General features: G+C 47.0%; 1 protein-coding gene across 1 annotated transcript in view; it reads left to right on the forward strand.

Annotated features, from left to right (window-relative positions):
• The first annotated feature begins 432 nt into the window (after positions 1-432).
• The window catches only part of LOC143981892 (stomatin-like), a 90,501-nt gene continuing 73,546 nt past the window's right edge, over positions 433-17,387 (forward strand). The window contains exons 1-3 of the mRNA XM_077480074.1: positions 433-666; positions 4,094-4,191; positions 4,280-4,349. Coding sequence (XP_077336200.1) covers positions 531-666; positions 4,094-4,191; positions 4,280-4,349 — 304 coding nt within the window. The 5' untranslated portion in view covers positions 433-530. The remainder of the gene's footprint in view (positions 667-4,093; positions 4,192-4,279; positions 4,350-17,387) is intronic.

Raw genomic sequence — 17,387 nt, forward strand, 5'->3', positions numbered from 1 at the left:
TTTACACTGTCATGGTTTAGCACTCGGATGTCTGTATGTACTCTGATAACTGTTATGCAGCAGATGGATAATGTAGAGGAGAAGGCTACATGTGGCCTCAATCGTTATGTAAAAAGTGTGAAACACTGGTTTACATCTCTCATATACTGTACCTTAGCTGTTGTTTCAATATAAACCATATGTTACATTATTTCATACTATTTTGTGAGTTTATATTGGCAGTCATGTCATCAATTGGCATCTATCAGGTGGTAAAATTGGTAACCCAATTCTTAATACGCTCATTCTCCCATAATGGAATGATCTTGCAGTCATTAAATAGTAATGACAGTGACTTATATTACCAAAGCTGTAAGTGGCATGAATATGATATCTTAGTTACAGGGTGTTGTTTGTTTACCTAGGTACAGTACTCTCAAAGTATATAAGTTCTCTGGTGGACCTCCATACCTTGCTCTTTGTCATGTCCACACCCAATCGCATGTGTTGCATGCTGACTGACAAGTCCTTACTTCATCAATTTTGTCCGCATGAGTAATGAACCAGGACATCACAGCCTGATCTGTATGCAGACAAATAAAGTGCAGCCAGAAATGGAGACTAACTACAATCAGGAGAAGCCGGGGGGATCTCAGGATGCTCCGAATTCAGAGCTTGTAGCGCCTGGTATAGTATCTCATTCTAATGTTATTACTATATTATACTGTATATTGCATACAAAGCTGTTTATTGGTTTACAGACAAGTGTTATTACATGTACTACAGGCCTAGAAATGTACAGTATAGAAATGTGGTTTAGATTTTCTAATTGCGTACTAGCACATTATGAAATGCATGCCTTGGAAGGAAGCGCTCCAGCAGAGCTTTGTCACCGCTGATAGAGCTTCTATCTTCCCCCGGTCTTGTTTGCGGATTTCCGGCTGTGTGAGTGGCTGGAGCTGCAATGACGTCACTCCCGCGCATGCACTCGGGAGCCCTCAGTTATGGAATGGTGCTCCAAAGGTCCAGCATGGTATACTGGACCTTCAGAGGGCATGCATCGGTGACGTCACCAGCTGCATCCTTATATAATAAATGTAATGTGTATCTGTCACAGGGTGGTTCTGTGGATACACTATAAAACAAAAAACAAAATGTCACGTCCTTTGAATAGATTGAAACAAAAAAAGGGGGGGAGGGGAATGGGGAAAGGGAAAACACAAAAAAACCTCAACAAAAAAATGTTAGTTGTGTTGGACTTTTTAGGCATAATAATAAATTTAAATATAACAAGAGGGGAAAAGAAAAAAATATTTTACATAAAAAAAATATTTATTTATAAAAAAGGAAAAAAGAGAAAGTGTATACAAAACATATCAAGTATTGTTTCATATCCTGTCTAAACTAGTACATTTTAACAAAGTCCACATATGTTCCCATTAGGCATATGAGCCCAAAGACGAAAAAAAAAAAAACGCACACGTTAATACTCAATATAAAAACTGTTTACAATAGACAGGATATTAGTTACAGAACCAATTGGATATATTCTGGTGCTCTACATGTTTCGTGTTTTGATTAACGCTTCCTCAGGAGCTTTACCAATTTTATTTTTTCCATGGGAGTACCCCAAGAAAAATATGCAGGAAAAGGAGAGGAGATATTTCTATATGCAAATAGAGCGATTTTCACATCGACATCACACTGGTGTGTATATATATAGGAGCCTGCGATTAGCATAGAGGCTTCAAATATTTATGGTGTAAGACAGCAACGGAAAATGGTGTTGCACCATAATCTTAGTGTTGAATTAGCAGGTTTCTATATCCTCTCCACCGAGACGAGATATAGGCACACTTGTTGCGATGGTTCAGAGGTATAAGGGGGACCATTCAACCCTTTAGGTGCCTTCCTCTACCGGGAAAAATTTGACCGCTGTGCACCTGCAGCTTATATGTGCTCCTCCACAGGTGGATTTGTTGGCATGAAAAGAAAATGCTCAGCTCCCTTAGTTCTTCTCTCTGCACTGAGACAGTGAATCAATGGGCATAGATGCCCTTGCACATCCCTGGAACTTTCACCTGGGCTATGCCTTCCACACCCCCCCCCCCCTTTTTGGTGAATTCCTCTGGTATTGAGGAAAATACTAAAGGAAAAAGTGTCGGTAATCTTGGTCACTCTGTTCTGGCCAAAGAGGGGCCTGGTTTTCCTCCATCCTACAAATGTTGATCAAACCATTCTGGCAGCTTCCCCTCAGACAGGATTTACTACTTCAAGGCCCAGTGTATCATTCAGATGTAGCCAAACTAAGTCTCACCGCTTGGTATCTGAGGAGCAGCTGTTAAAAAAAACAAAGGTTTGTCAGAGCCTCTAGTGTCTATTTTAGTCGTCAGTAGAAAGTGACTAGAGATATCGACGCTAAAGTTTGGAGCGTTTACGACTTTTGGTGTCGTTCGGCAAACCGAACCTTAGACATTGTGTCGATTCTGTAATTTCTACAAAATGGGGTGCACAAAGGTCTGGCAATTAGCATTCTTAAAGTGCAAGTGGCTGCTGTGGGAGTATACGTGGAACAACCTATTTCCTCAGTTCCCTTGGTTACAAGATTCTTTAGGTCACTTACTAGGTCCAGACCAGTTCCTACTAAACCTTTTCCAAAATGGGACCTGTCAGTAGTTTTACAAGCACTCACAAAAGATCCTTTTGAACCATTACAGACAATCTCATTAAGGTATAAAACTATTACATTTTCTTAGTTGCAGTTACGACTTCGAGAAGAATTGGTGAACTACATGCTCTTTCAGTTAAATAGCCCTTTATGTTGATTTACCCTGACAGGATTGTGCTTAAAACAGATCCTGGGTTTTTTCCAAAGGTGGCGTCGGTTTATAATGGATCGCAGGAAATCGTCCTGCCAACTTTTTGGTCAAATCCTTCAAGAAGTAAGGCAGCATTATTACATAATTTTAGATGCAAGTAGAACTTTATTACATGACTTGGAAATAACAAAGGACTTTAGGTCTTCGGACTCTTTATTCGTTGTTTTTTCTGGCAGCAGACAGGGATGCCAAGCATCAAAGGGATCAATTGCCAGATGGCTAAGATTGGATATTTCAGAAGCTTAATTTCAGATGGGTTTCAGATGGGTTTGTCTTCTCCTCAGGGAATACGAGCACACTAGTAGAGCTCTAGCCACTATATGGGCAGAAAAAGCTGGTGCCACCCTAAATCAAATTTGTAAGGCGGCTACGTGGTCAAGCTATCTAAGGTTTGTCCGTCATTAGACTGGATCTTCTGTAAGCTGGTGATCAGGCATTTGGCAGAAAGGTCTTGCAGGCTGTTGTCCCTCCCTTGCTGTGCAGTTAGTCTGTTTGCCAGCCTAGATGCTATGATTTTAATTACATTTTTGAAATAAAGTTGAATAATTTGGAGTGCGGCTATCCAGCTACATCTTTTCTACTTCAGTCCCTCCCTTGCTGGTAAGTCTCACTTAGTCTCTCATGTGCTGTCCTGAAAGACTCCTGGAAAATAAGTTACCGGTAAGTCTAACTTGAATTTTCAGGGAGGTCATGCTCCGTGCCGACACTTGCCATCAATGCAGCCTCACTGTGCCCATCTGCAGCCTCGCCAGTACCTTGATTACACACAATGGGTGTCTGCAGCTGCATGACACAGCGGGAGTCTTAACTGTTCGGTGGCCATCCACTGTAACAAAGCCCCGCCTCCTCATCCATGATAGACAGTCAACTGAACACTGATACTGTGCTGGGAAATTAATCGGTGTTCTGTCTATCATGGATGAGGAGGCGGGGCTTACAGTGGACGGCTTCTGAATAGTTAAGACTGCAGCTGCATGAGACAGCGGGAGACACCCCCTGTTATTACTCCAGGCTGAGTGGCAGTCCAGGCTCAGCTAGGAGATCATGCCACACTCGTGGGTGTCTGTGAGCCTGCCGTTAAATGCAGGAGTATTCCACGAGTCGCAGGAGACTTGAAATGTTTGTCACTAGCAACCCAAGGGCCAGATAAGGGCACACAAAGGGCCACAGTTTGGAGACCACTGCTCTAAGGGCTCAATCATTTCTCTAATTATATAATATGCTTTGTTTTTCAGGTAGTGAAGGTATCGGCTGTTGTGGTTACGTCCTGATCTTCTTTTCCTTCCTGATGGTTCTTGTGACGTTTCCTATTTCATTATGGGCCTGTATCAAGGTGTGTGTGTGTGTGTGTGCCTTGACATTCTGAATGTGTTTGTACAAGAGAATTTTCAATATTTCAACAATAAACCTTTTTTCTTTAGATTGTGCAAGAATATGAAAGGGCAGTCATCTTTCGCCTGGGAAGAGTCCGGTCCGGAGCTAAAGGACCAGGTATGTATTATCATGTGTATTAGATTAAATGCCATACACAAGCTCAGGGAGACCTTTTCAGTCATCTGGTCCCATGACCCAACTAGTGATCGACAAAAAATTAAAGCAGAGGGCTCTTGTGCTGGATGTTTGAGCCCATGCATAGACTTCTAGATTTTTAATATGCAGCCAAATAAGAACCTCTAGCACAGGGGTCTCTAAACTAAACTATGTAAAGTCTATTGTCCTTAAGACTTTAGGGGGCAAGACTGTGGCCAATGGGAGTAAACCATGACCTATCTTTGGTTTTGGTGACAGGTATAGTGTAAACTGTGTTAGTATCAGTGGAAGGAATAGTGCCCCATTGTTGATATTCAAGGGAGGAATCACTGGCATTAGTGGGAGGAATAGTGGCCCCATCGTTGGTGTCAATGGGAAGCATATTGCCCATCATTGGTGTCATCAGAAGAAATGGTGCCCCATTGTTGGCGTCATTTGGAGTGGTGCCCCACCATTGGTATCGATGTGGGAGCAATGGTTCCCCATCATTCATCCTTGGCATTAGTGGGAGGAATGGTGCCCCATCATTGGTATCAGTTAATGGAATTGTTCCTAAATGGCCAGATAAAGGCAAACAAAGAGCCACATCTGGCATGTGGGCCAATTTGGAGACCACTTCTCTAGCAATACCAGATAAATATTTACTAAAGTGAAACCAGTGCAGCGCTAAGAATCAAATGTTGAGTACTGACATATCAACATACTGTGATATATAAAATAACTTGTGATTAGCATATACAAAAAACTGGTTGTGGCTGCATCAAGTAAAAAAATCCCCTCTGTGATCGCAAAAGCATATAATTGAAAAGGGTGCAATGGCATGGAAAGGACTCATGTGCCCTTTCCATGCTATTGCGCCTTTTTGAATATTATACTTTTGTGATCGGAGGATATTTTTTACTTGCTGCAATACATCTTGGAACCTATCTAAAGCTATTCCAAAAAAACATAACCATATAGTTTTTCACGATGTGGAGGCTTTGTTTTTTATGGATGCTGTTAACCATAAACCTTCCAAACGGTTCTGTGGTGGAAGAAGTTTTTTACTGTCTGGGCCACCCTGATCCATATTCCCACATGCTGGGTTGAGGTTGCCTGAGGTGGCTCAGCGGAGGATGAGGAATTGCACCACTCACTTTTTTCATCTCACTTGCTGTTGTCTCCTTCCGTTTGCAAGTAGGAGATGTTTGTAAATTGGATGTTTGAAAGTAGGGGCCTGCCCTATATACTCTGCAGAAATGGCGGAACAAGGTGTTGGTTTTGCCACAACATTGTAAGCCCTCAAAGTGACTCTTGGTGGGCGCTGGAGCGCCCTGCTGTGAACGATTATATCAAGAATTGGAATTGCATGCCATTGTTGACCAGTGGTAGAAAAATTGACCTTTGGTGGTTGTGGTGCTGGTGCCACAACACTAGAAGTCCTCACCGTTACTCTGGGTGGGCACAGGAAGGGGCCCTCCTGTGAAATATTATATCAAGAATTGTAATTGCATGTCCCTGTTAAACAGGGGCAGAAAAATTTGGCCTTAGGCACTTGTGCTGGTGCCACCACACTGCAACCTCTGCCATATACTCTAGTTTTATTGCAGGAATTAGCCCTGCTGCAAAGCATTGCATCAAAAATTGTACTTAAATGCCCCTGTTAAACAGGGGCAGAAAAATTGGGCTGATGGCATCAACCAGAACCAGAAATGTTCTTCCAAAATATCAGCGGAGGAGGAAGAGGATAGACAATCAACATAACAGGACAGTCACTCAGCATCAGCATAGGCAGTCTTGAAGGGATGTGATATTTCAAAAAAAATTATTCTGTTACATCAGCTTCAGTTGCTTGGTAGCTGTGGGTGATCCAAGACTGATTCATCTTGATGAAGGTCAGTCGATCAACTGATTCGGTGGACAGGCGCACCCTGTGATCGGTAACAAAGCCACCAGCAGCACTGAAGGTGCGTTCCGAAAGAACGCTGGATGCAGGACAGGCCAGTAGCTCAATTGCATACTGTGCAAGCTCTGGCCAGTGATCCATCCTCAAGACCCAGTAAGCCAGAGGATTTTCGGTGGGAAAGGTGTCCAAGTCTGACCTTGCCCCTAGGTATTCCTGCACCATGTAAATCAGACGCTGGCGATGGGTGCTGGAACCGATCATACCTTGGGGCTGCGGACTAAAAAATTGTCTGAAAGCATCAGTCAGACGGCCACCTTCTCCACCGCTCCTTCTGACCGATGCCTCAGCAACACGTTGTCCAGGACCAGGAGTTTGTAACCTCCCAGTCTCTGGGAACGCGTTGCACAGACCTTTCTGCAAGGCCTCCCGGAGATGTCTCATCCTCTGCTCCCTCTGCGATGGCAACATAAGGTCGGCAACCTTACCCTTGTACCGTGGATCAAGGAGAGTGGCCAGCCAGTAATGGTCCCTCTCCTTGATCCGAAGAATACGAGGATCCTTCCGCAGGCTTTGCAGGATCAGGGAGGCCATGCAGCGTAGGTTAGCTGAGGCATTCGGTCCGGAGTCCTCTGGGTCACTAAGAACAACATGATCCGCAGCTACCTCCTCCCAGCCACGTACAAGTCCACGTGTTTCTTGGGACTGTAAATCATCCCTACAAGACTGCTGATGCTGCTGCTGAGTGCCAGCCTCCACCTCCATGCTGACACAATCATCCTCCTCCTCCTCCTCTTCCTCCTCCTCATCCTCTTCCTGTGTGATGGGTGGCACAGCAGGAACACTGTCTGGATAAAGGGGGCCTTGAGAGGCAAGGAAGTCCTCCTCTTCCTGCCTCTGTTCTGCCTCAAGTGCCCTGTCCATTATTCCACGCAGCGTATGCTCCAAGAGGTGGACAAGAGGTACAGTGTCACTGATGCATGCACTGTCACTGCTCACCATCCTTGTGGCCTCCTCAAACGGTGACAGGACAGTGCATGCATCCCTGATCATGCCCCACTGGCGTGGTGAGAAAAAACCAAGCTCCCCTGACCCTGTCCTGGTGCCGTAGTCGCACAGGTACTCATTGATGGCCCTCTGCTGCGTGTGCAGCCGCTGCAGCATGGCCAATGTTGAGTTCCATCTGGTGGGCATGTCACATATAAGGCGGTTCTTGGGCAGGTTCAACTCCTTTTGGAGCTCAGCCAGCCGAGCACAGGCATTAAATGATCGGCGGAAATGCACACGGACTTTCCTGGCCTGCTTCAGGACATCCTGTAAGCCGGGGTACCTGCCCAAGAACCGCTGCACCACCAGGTTAAGGACGTGAGCTACACAGGGCACATGGGTCAGTTGTCCCTGTCGGAGGGCAGAGAGGAGGTTGGTGCCATTGTCACAAACCACCATTCCTGGCTTAAGCTGGCGTGGTGTCAACCACCTCTCGGCCTGCCCCTGCAGAGCTGACAAAACATCCGCCCCAGTGTGGCTCCTGTCCCCCAAACAAACCAGCGCAAGCACGGCATGGCATAGTTTTGCCTGCGTACTTGCGTAGCCCCTGGAACGCCTACGAAGCACCGCTGGTTCTGAGGACAGAGCACTGGAAGAGGCCATGGAGGAGGAAGAAGAGGAGGGGGTGGAGGAGAGAGGTGTGTCACAACCAATAGTAGCATTTTGGAGGCGTGGTGGCGGAACAACCTCCAACACTACTGCACCTTGTCCTGCATCCTTCCCAGCTGCCAGAAAAGTGACCCAATGGGCCGTGAAAGACAGGTAACGTCCCTGTCCATGCCTGCTGGACCATGAGTCAGCGGTAATGTGCACCTTACCGCTGACCGCCCTGTCCAGCGAGGCAAGGACATTGCCTTCCACATGCCGGTAGAGAGCCGGAATCGCCTTCCGTGAGAAAGTGGCATTTGGGGACCTGCCACTGAGGAACCGCACATTGTACAAACTCACGGAAGGGGGCCGAGTATACCAACTGAAAAGGCAGCAGTTGAAGTGCTAGCAATTTAGCAAAGCTAGCATTCAACCGCTGGGCATGTGGATGGCTGGGAGTGAACTTCTTCCGCCGGTCCAGCAGCTGGGGCAGGGACATTTGCCTGCTATAATCGGACGTGGGTGTACCACTAGCAGAGTTCCCGGAAGCACTTGGCTGTGACACACCTAATTCTACACCTTCATTCCTCTCAGAGCAGGTTTCAGAGAGGACTGAAGGTCTAGTGGGGTTGGAGATGCCAGCTGATGAGGAGCAAGGAGAGGTCCGCTTTGTTCTTTGGTGTGGGTCTTTGAGGTACGCTTGCCAACGAGCTGCATGGCAGGTCAACATATGTCTGGTCAAGCATGTGGTGCCCAAGCGGCTGATGTTTTGGCCACGTGAGATACGCTTGAGACATATGTTGCAAATAGCAGCGGTGCGATCTGATGCACTCGTCTCAAAAAAGGCCCACACCAAAGAACTTTTAGAATAACGCGCAGAGGCAGCGCTCCTCCTCCTCCTCCCTCCTTCCAGGCACCCACGTGGAGTCAGTGCCCTCATCATCATCCTCCTCCTCCTCCTCCCTCCTTCCAGGCACCCACGTGGAGTCAGTGCCCTCATCATCATCCTCCTCCTCCTCCTCCCTCCTTCCAGGCACCCACGTGGAGTCAGTGCCCTCATCATCCTCCTCCTCCCTCCTTCCAGGCACCCACGTGGAGTCAGTGCCCTCATCCTCCTCCTCCTCCTCCCTCCTTCCAGGCACCCACGTGGAGTCAGTGCCCTCATCATCCCCTCCCTCCTCCCTCCTTCCAGGCACCCACGTGGAGTCAGTGCCCTCATCATCCCCTCCCTCCTCCCTCCTTCCAGGCACCCACGTGGAGTCAGGGCCCTCATCATCCCCTCCCTCTTCATCGCTGTAGCAAACCTGGCAGTATGCTGCAGCTTGTGGAACATGACTGCCAGATTGCTGTCCTTCTTGAGCATCCCCTCTCTCTGCGCTCACGCTACTGCCTTCCTCTAGCTGAGTGTCATCATCAGAGCCCACAAAACACTGGGCATCCTCCTGGAGCATGTACCCAACACTGTGCTCAAAGAGTTCAGGAGACTCCTCAGGAGGACGTGGTGGGTCTAGGGAAGGAGTCACTGATGACATTGAGAGGAGGGAAGACGATGCGTTGGCAGCTGCTTTGCTAGTACCCTGAGACTGGGTGAGAGAGGATGAGGAGGATGAAGAGGGCTTGGTCATCCACTCTACCAAGTCGTTGGCATGTTGCGGTTCAACATGTCCAGCTGCCGAAAAGGACAAGCGTGTCCCATGGCCACGTGCTGATGACAATGCACCGCGTCCACGACCAGCACTGTTGTCTCTAGACACAGAGCCTGCTTTCCCTCTTTTATCGGCTCGCGCCTGTCTGCCTCTCCTTGCTGGCCTTCCAGACATGGTAATGGCCTGAAGGGAGTTGGGTAAAAAAGCAGTTGGGTAGTGTATATTGTGCTAGAGGCACACAACACCCACTAACTCCTGCAGATGCCTTTATTATAGAACACCAGATATAAAGGGGTATATACAGATGTATACTGTGCTGTGCTGGAGGCACACACAACTTCCAATAACTCCTGCAGATGGCAAGTGGGCTCAAATAGAGAACAGCTATGTAGGTGGATATAGCGGTATGTACTGGGTACAGAGCACGCAGACAGCACGCACTATCTCCTAACACTACTGACTGCAAGCTCTATTATAAAAGATAGATCACTAGCTATATAGGTGAGGTGAATATAGCGGTGTATACTGCGGTCAGGGCACGCAGACAATAACCACTACACAACAGCAAGATCGAAAATCGGCCGAAAACGATCGGTGTGTACTGTGTTGAAGGTACACAGAACACCCACTGCTTCAGACGCCAACACACTACACAAGGCCGCCGCGCTGGCGGCCTTATATAGTGTGGGGCGTGCGCTACACAGCCTGAGCTATGATTGGCCACAGGCATCCTGCCTGTGGCCAATCATGGTTCTCCTCGCTGCTGGCGCTGCGATTGGCCAAGCATGCGGGGTCACAGTGCATGCTTGGCCAATCGTGAGCCAGCAATGCACTGCGCCATCGCAGTGCATTGTGGGCCGTGAGCGCCACACGAATTTGTCGCGAACGGACCAAAATGTTCGGACTTCGCCGAACGGACGAACAGCCAATGTTCGAGTCGAACGTACGTTCGACTCGAACACGAAGCTCATCCCTAGTGTCCAAGCACCGCTCTGTGCTGACACCCTACTTATCCAGAAGGTCCACTGGTATAGGTACTCCGATTGTATCATAAAACACAAGGATAGATGTACATGGCGTAATCCTGTTTATTATAATGCAACATACCCATACAGCAGAAACCCCCCTTAATCCTAGCTGCTTACATTTAAAATATAATCAACAAGCATAAAGAAATACAATAGAGGGCGCTATCACCATCTCCAGCCATCTGCTGGAAGTGTGCTGTTCCTTGCAGACACTGTATTACACTTCCGGGTAGAAGGCAGAGCGTGGTGGAGCGCACAACGTCACTTCCGGCTTCCCTGCTGGTCAGGCCCTGGCCGATGTCGTCGTTCGACTTCAACAGAGGGCAGAAACATATATATATTATATTATATTATATTATATTATATTATATTATATTATATTTAATGTTTTAAACGCCAATGGGACTATACTAGCAATGTTGCTTTACGATTTGCATAGTGCACTTTATTTAGAGACACTGTCTGTGATGATGGTGTTGGAGTTTTTTTGTATATGTTAATCACAATTTATTTTGTACATCACAGTATGTTGGTATGTCAATACTCAACATTTGAGTCTTAGTGCTGCACTGTTCATTTTATTCACACAATTTGTAGTGATGGCTGCTATTGTTTGTGTATGGCACAGTATTTTTATATTAATTCCTTTGTACTTTAACAATATTTACTGACAAAAGACTAATTCAAGTCTCATTAATATGTGGACCTCCTTATAACACAAAGCAGTAGAGCATTCATAGGCAAGAATAACAGACCAACCAAGCAAGAACCAAGAATTTGGATTATTTTTAGGATTCTGTCCTAGCACATACAAAAGGTAAAGGGTCAAAGGAACTCAACGCTCCTACTTTTGGCTTAAGTCTGTTCTAATGAATACATTCTGCTTTGATAAAAATGGACTAAAAGATTAACCACTTGCCGACCACTGCACGCCGATGTACGTCGGCACAATGCCAGTGGTGGGCAAATTGCCGTACCTGTATGTCCCCTTTAATTAGCGGGTGCCCGCTGCGTACAGCGTGACCGCCAGACCCGCGGACTCTGTCTGCCGGTCTCCCAGCGATCGTGTCACGGAGCTGCAGAACGGAGCGATTCCTATATAAATAGGGCATTTGCCCGTTCTGCCTTGTAAAGTGAGATCACTGCTCCCTGTCACCAGAAGCAGTGATCGCTGTCATGTCAGTGGTAGCTCATCTCACTAGGACACACTTAACCCCTTGATTGGTCCCTAGTCTTTAACCCCTTCCCTACTGGTGTCATTTACACAGAAATCTGTGGATTTTTATAGCACTGATCACTGTATAAATGACAATGGTTCCAAAATAGTGTCAAAAGTGTCTGATGCGTCTGCCATAATGTCAGTCACAATAAAAATTGCAGATTGCCGTCTTAACTAATAGAAAAAATGAATACTAAAATGCCATAAAACTATCCCCCATTTTGTAGATGCTATAACTTTTGCACAAACCAATCAATCTATGCTTTTACCAAAAATATGTAGAATACATATTGGCCTAAACTGACCAATTTATTATCTATTTTTGGGAAATATTGGTTACTATAATTATAGCTATTGGCTCACCATAAAATCCTTTGCACCTTTCTATCACCATTTGAGATGACCTTTTTTAAAGGTGTTTTTTTTTATTTTTTTATTTTTTTGTACATTTGTTTTAAGTTTGCCTTCTTGGTCAGCTACTAATTACATTCCTGGTTTCTGCCTGTCGCATCCACCCGGTCATTTTTGGTACCCCAATGAACCCTGGTCTCCCTTATATCAGACCACAGATGAAATACCCATGAGCCCTTTAGTTCTTCCATGCCACACACTGAAGAGTCCCACACTCTAGAGGTAGCCCACTCTTTGTCCATATCTCACTAATCATTCCCTAGAGCAGGCTTTCTCAATTAGGTTCTCAGTTCCTTGGTTCCGAATGACACCATTAATATTTTTAGCTATCTGTAAGGGGGTAATTCTTCCCAATGACCACAAATGTTCTCCCCATAATATAATGTATTACGAGTTGTAGCTATAGTAGTTTTTAGCAGGTGTTCTGAGCCCGGAAAGTTATTGCAAGGGTTCCTCTGTGTTGAAAAAAAAGCTAAGAAAGGTTGCTCTAGACCAGTGATGGCGAACCTTGGCACCCCAGATGTTTTGGAACTACATTTCCCATGATGCTCATGCACTCTGCAGTGTAGTTGAGCATCATGGGAAATGTAGTTCCAAAACATCTGGAGTGCCAAGGTTCGCCATCACTGCTCTAGACTGTTCACACAGCCTCAATGGAGAACCATTAAGATGGCATGTCCATCATAATTATGTTCTAATACCATACCCATGACCAACCAACAATAAAGAGCTACACCATGGCTTATGCGCCAATGTTTTTTTGATGCCCCCAGGTTGTTCTGCAGAGAGGTTTGCCCAGCCATGCCCCTATGTTTACCCCTGAATAAACCAATATTATTGCCTTTTACTTGTTTTAGAAATGACCAATCAAGCCACACTCCAGGCAGACAAAAAACACAAAATAATGCAATTATGTATGCATGGAAAAATAACTTTTTATTTTTTTTTAAGTAACCAAGGTGTCCTTAATATCAGCTTCCTATAATCCACTGACTGAATAGCATAACTGGAAGAAAAACATCCAGCACTATTGACCAATTTGCTTTTGCTAAAGTTGATTAGTATAATGAGCATGGATTATTTATTCGGTGTGCTGCTGCCCTTTCATTGTCCACTTGGAAGGTTGGGGAATATTCTTTACCAACCTTCTTTACTGCTAGTGACAGGATCAATGTTTTGATTGTGCTGTCTGGCAGGGTCTCTACATTACCAAAGGGGCTGCAAAGAATTACAAATACTTTGGCCATCAAAACAGATCATACAGCTGATCAGTTGGGGTTCAATGTGTGTCTCTGTGTTTCTCAAACTTTTGTGTCTTGTGGCGCACCAAAAAGATTAAAAAATTTTTGCGGCGCACCTGAAAAGATTGCATTTTTTTTTTTTGTTTTTTCAGGTAGCGCAAGTTTAATACCTGTTTGGCTAGACTGCCAGGCACAGGTGCCCAATTGGACACCTAGCAGAACGGAAAAACAGGAGGGGAAAGCATAGAGGACACAGGAGCTGTACCACAGTTTGCAGCCATGGGTGTGGTCAGGTCACAGTGGTGGCATATGATGGTTTTGTTTTGTTTGAGCACCAGCTGCCACTGATATATAATATTGGGGATCACACAAGACTGCTGTTTATTGTATATATTATATTTTCCCAAGTTCGTCTTTCAGGACAGCCACCTTAGAGAGACCCTGGCTCCTCCCCTCTCAGGAAACACCGCCTTCAATTTCAAGATTTAAGCCTCGTCCTCCCTCTGTTCCTTAGTTATGGTGTTTCCTCCGGCGGGGAGACACCGCTAAGGAACCTTAGCTAAATCAGTTGGCGAAACTGAGGCTACGTATCTGAAATGGAGCTCTGACTCCGTTCGGCAGTCCGACTCTGTCGTACTGACCGTCTTACATGTACTCTATCTTCGCTTGGTGAAAGCAGGAAGTTTTAGAGGTTCATCCGTTCGTTCACCCAGGCGGGTGTTACGACGGGTTCGGCAGTCTGGGCGGCCAGAGAGCTGGTTTTTGACTGACCGTCTTTTACATGTACCCTAATCTTCGCTTGGGGAAAGCAGGAAGTTTTAGAGGTTCTCCTGTTCGTTCGCCCAGGAGGGTGCTGCAACAGGGTAGGCAGTCCGGTCGGCTGGGGAGCTGGACCCTCGCACTGACCTTTTTTACACGCACTCTAAACTTCGCTTGGGGAAAGCAGGAAGTTTGGGGCGGTCCATCCCTTCGTTCGCCCAGGGGGGCGCTGCAACGAGACGTCCAAGGTCCCCCTGTGTTAGCAGTCGGCTTGGAGCTGGAGGCCGGACTGGATGACGGGCGACGTCAGTTCCGGTGGGGGCGGACCTCTTTGTTGTATCCGCGTCTTCCGGTTCCGGACGCGGCACGTGAAAGGGGACCAAGCGTTCGGCTGGTGCAGCCTCTCTTTCTAAAGTTGTACAGGCAGCTGTAGGAGGCACGTTCGCACCACTCTTCCTCAACAGGAGAATGTCTGAAGCAGAGGCTCCAAGAGCTCCTGGAGATAACAGCACCAGCCACTCAAAGGTAAGGGGAACCCTGGGGAGGTGTTCCCTTACATTATATCCAGTAGCTCCACTGGTGTTTTTTTCCCCCTTGGTGGTCGGGGGGAAGGGCAGTGCGTCTGGGATCCTGGTGGTGGTTGATCCTGGGGGGGGCACTCCCGGTGGTCCTCTATGTAGCGCTGGTGTTTCTTTTTCTCTTTTAATTTTATGCTGCTCTCTCTTTTATTTCTGTCTTTCAGAAAGCCACAAGCAAGTCCCCCCATGGTTCTAGGAAGAAGTGTCCTTCATGTAGAGCCTCTATGGGGGATTCCTGGTCCAAAGCACTTTGCAGAGAGTGTATTGAGGGATTGGTTAGATAGCAGGCAGCAGAACAGGGGGCAGATCTGGCGGCTTCTGTGAAGGAACTCTCTAATACTTTCCAGTCCTTCAAGACACTTTTTTCTAGTTTACAGTGGCCTCAGCCCCAGAGCACTCCTACACCAGCGCAGCAGAGTGTACCATCTAGCCCTGTGGATGTTCCTCCTGCAGGTGGAGAGAATCCAGGGGGTCCCAGAGAGGAAGCTGAGGAAGAGGTTGACAGTGTCGGCTCAGACTCCCAAGGGGAATCTGATGATGAGGGGTTGGATGGGGAATCCAGTAGAACCTCACGGTATAAGCTTTCCCTGGAAGAAGTGGGTGAGCTCTTAGGAGCTATTCATACCACTTTAGGCATACAAGAGGAAAAGAAGGCATTGTCACTCCATGATCAGATGTACAAAGGCATGGGGGAACAGAAAAAACGGGTGTTCCCGGTGCATGACATCTTGATCGATGCCATCAAGAAGGAATGGCAGGATCCTGAGAGGAAACCTTTTCTTTTCTGGGGCATTAAAACGAAGGTTTCCTTTTTCGGAAGAGGAGGCTCTCGTCTGGAATAAATCTCCCAGATTAGATGCTGCTTTTTCCCAGGTGTCCAGACACACTGATCTGGCCTTCGAGGACATGGGGGTGCTTTCAAACCCTATGGATCGAAGGATGGATTCACTCCTAAAGAAAGCCTGGGACTCATCACAGGGGAATCTTAAACCGGCCATGGCAGGCACAGTGGTGGCTCGTAATATGGAGTATTGGCTTACCCAAATTAACGCGCACATTGAAGCAGGGACGGCAAAGGAGACCATTCTATCCTCCTTTCCCATGCTGCTTAAGGGGATAGCATACATTGCGGATGCTTCAGCTGAATCCGTGCGAATGTCTGCAAGGTCCTCGGCTCTGACCAACTCAGCTAGGAGGGCTTTATGGCTGAAGACCTGGCAGGGGGACAATGTGTCAAAAGCAAAGCTTTGTGGGATCCCCTTTACAGGAGACTTGCTGTTTGGGCCAGGTCTTGAAGCAGTGCTTGATCGCACGGCGGATAAGAAAAAGGCCTTTCCTGTTAAGAGGAAAATTGGGGAGCAGTCAAAGAAAAAGACTCTAACTCAGAAGAAGTTTGAAGCCCCTAGAACTAGTCGGCAGAGGAAAAGTTGGGGGCTCAAGGGCAAAGGGCGCGGGGGAGCAATTTTTCGCCCTCCTGAACAGCCCAAAAAGTCTCAGTGACAGGGTCACAGTGGGAGGAAGGTTGGGGGCCTTCCTCCCATAGTGGGAGATGATCACCTCCAATCAGTTCGTGTTGGGGGTCATCAGAAGAGGTTACCGTTTGGAGTTTTCAGAATTCCCCCCTCTGAGACTCCTTGTCACCGAGCTGCCAAAATGTACAGAAAAATCGTCTGCCCTTCTTTCCTCTCTGCAGGAGTTAGAGGAACAAGAAGTGGTAGTACGGGTCCCAGCAGGAGAGACAGGCAGGGGCTTCTATTCCCACGTGTTTGTGGTTCGCAAGCCTTCGGGAAAGTTCAGGCTTATCCTGAACCTGAAGCCTCTGAATGTCTGTCACCTACAAAAGGTTTCGGATGGATTCAGTTTACTCGGTGAAAGCACTTCTTCCACCAAACTGTTTCATGGCATCGATAGATTTAAAAGATGCATACCTGCATATTCCCATCGCAGAGACCCACCAGCGTTTCCTCAGACTGGCAGTAAGAACCTCGGTAGGGGTGCTACACCTACAGTTCAAGGCTCTTCCCTTCGGGCTATCCTCTTCCCCCCGGATCTTCACCAAAGTAATGGCAGAAGTTCTGGCTTATCTGCGTCTCAGGGGAATCTCGGTGATCGCGTATCTCGACGATCTTCTCCTGTTTGCCCCTTCTCCGACACAGTTGACTCGAGATTTACAGACAACAAGAGACCTGTTAGTAAACTTGGGTTGGCTTCTGAACCTGGAGAAGTCCAACTTAGATCCTTCCCAGAGGGTCACCTTCCTGGGATATGTGTTGGACTCAACAGTACAGAAAGTCTTCCTCCCTTCAGAAAAAATTCAAAAGGTAGACAAGGCACTGTTTCTCCAGGGCAGCCACCAGATCTCAGTAAGGAAGGTCATGTCGGCATTGGGTTTGCTGACGTCCACGCTCCCGGCGGTCCAGTGGGCGGGATTACATTACCGTCCCCTGCAATTATTTATACTGAAGGTTTGGGATCACAGCCAGGGGTCCCTGGATTCTTTGGTGTCGGTTCCGGACCAAGTAAAGAGGTCCCTCTGGTGGTGGAGAAAGGGAGCAACTTTGTCCCAGGGCCTAGAGTGGGTTTTACCAATATCCAGGGTG

The sequence above is a fragment of the Lithobates pipiens genome, unplaced genomic scaffold (genome assembly GCF_037356315.1).
Source record: "Lithobates pipiens isolate NorthernLeopardFrog02 unplaced genomic scaffold, aLitPip1_a1.2 Scaffold_16, whole genome shotgun sequence".
Classification (NCBI taxonomy): Eukaryota; Metazoa; Chordata; class Amphibia; order Anura; family Ranidae; genus Lithobates; species Lithobates pipiens.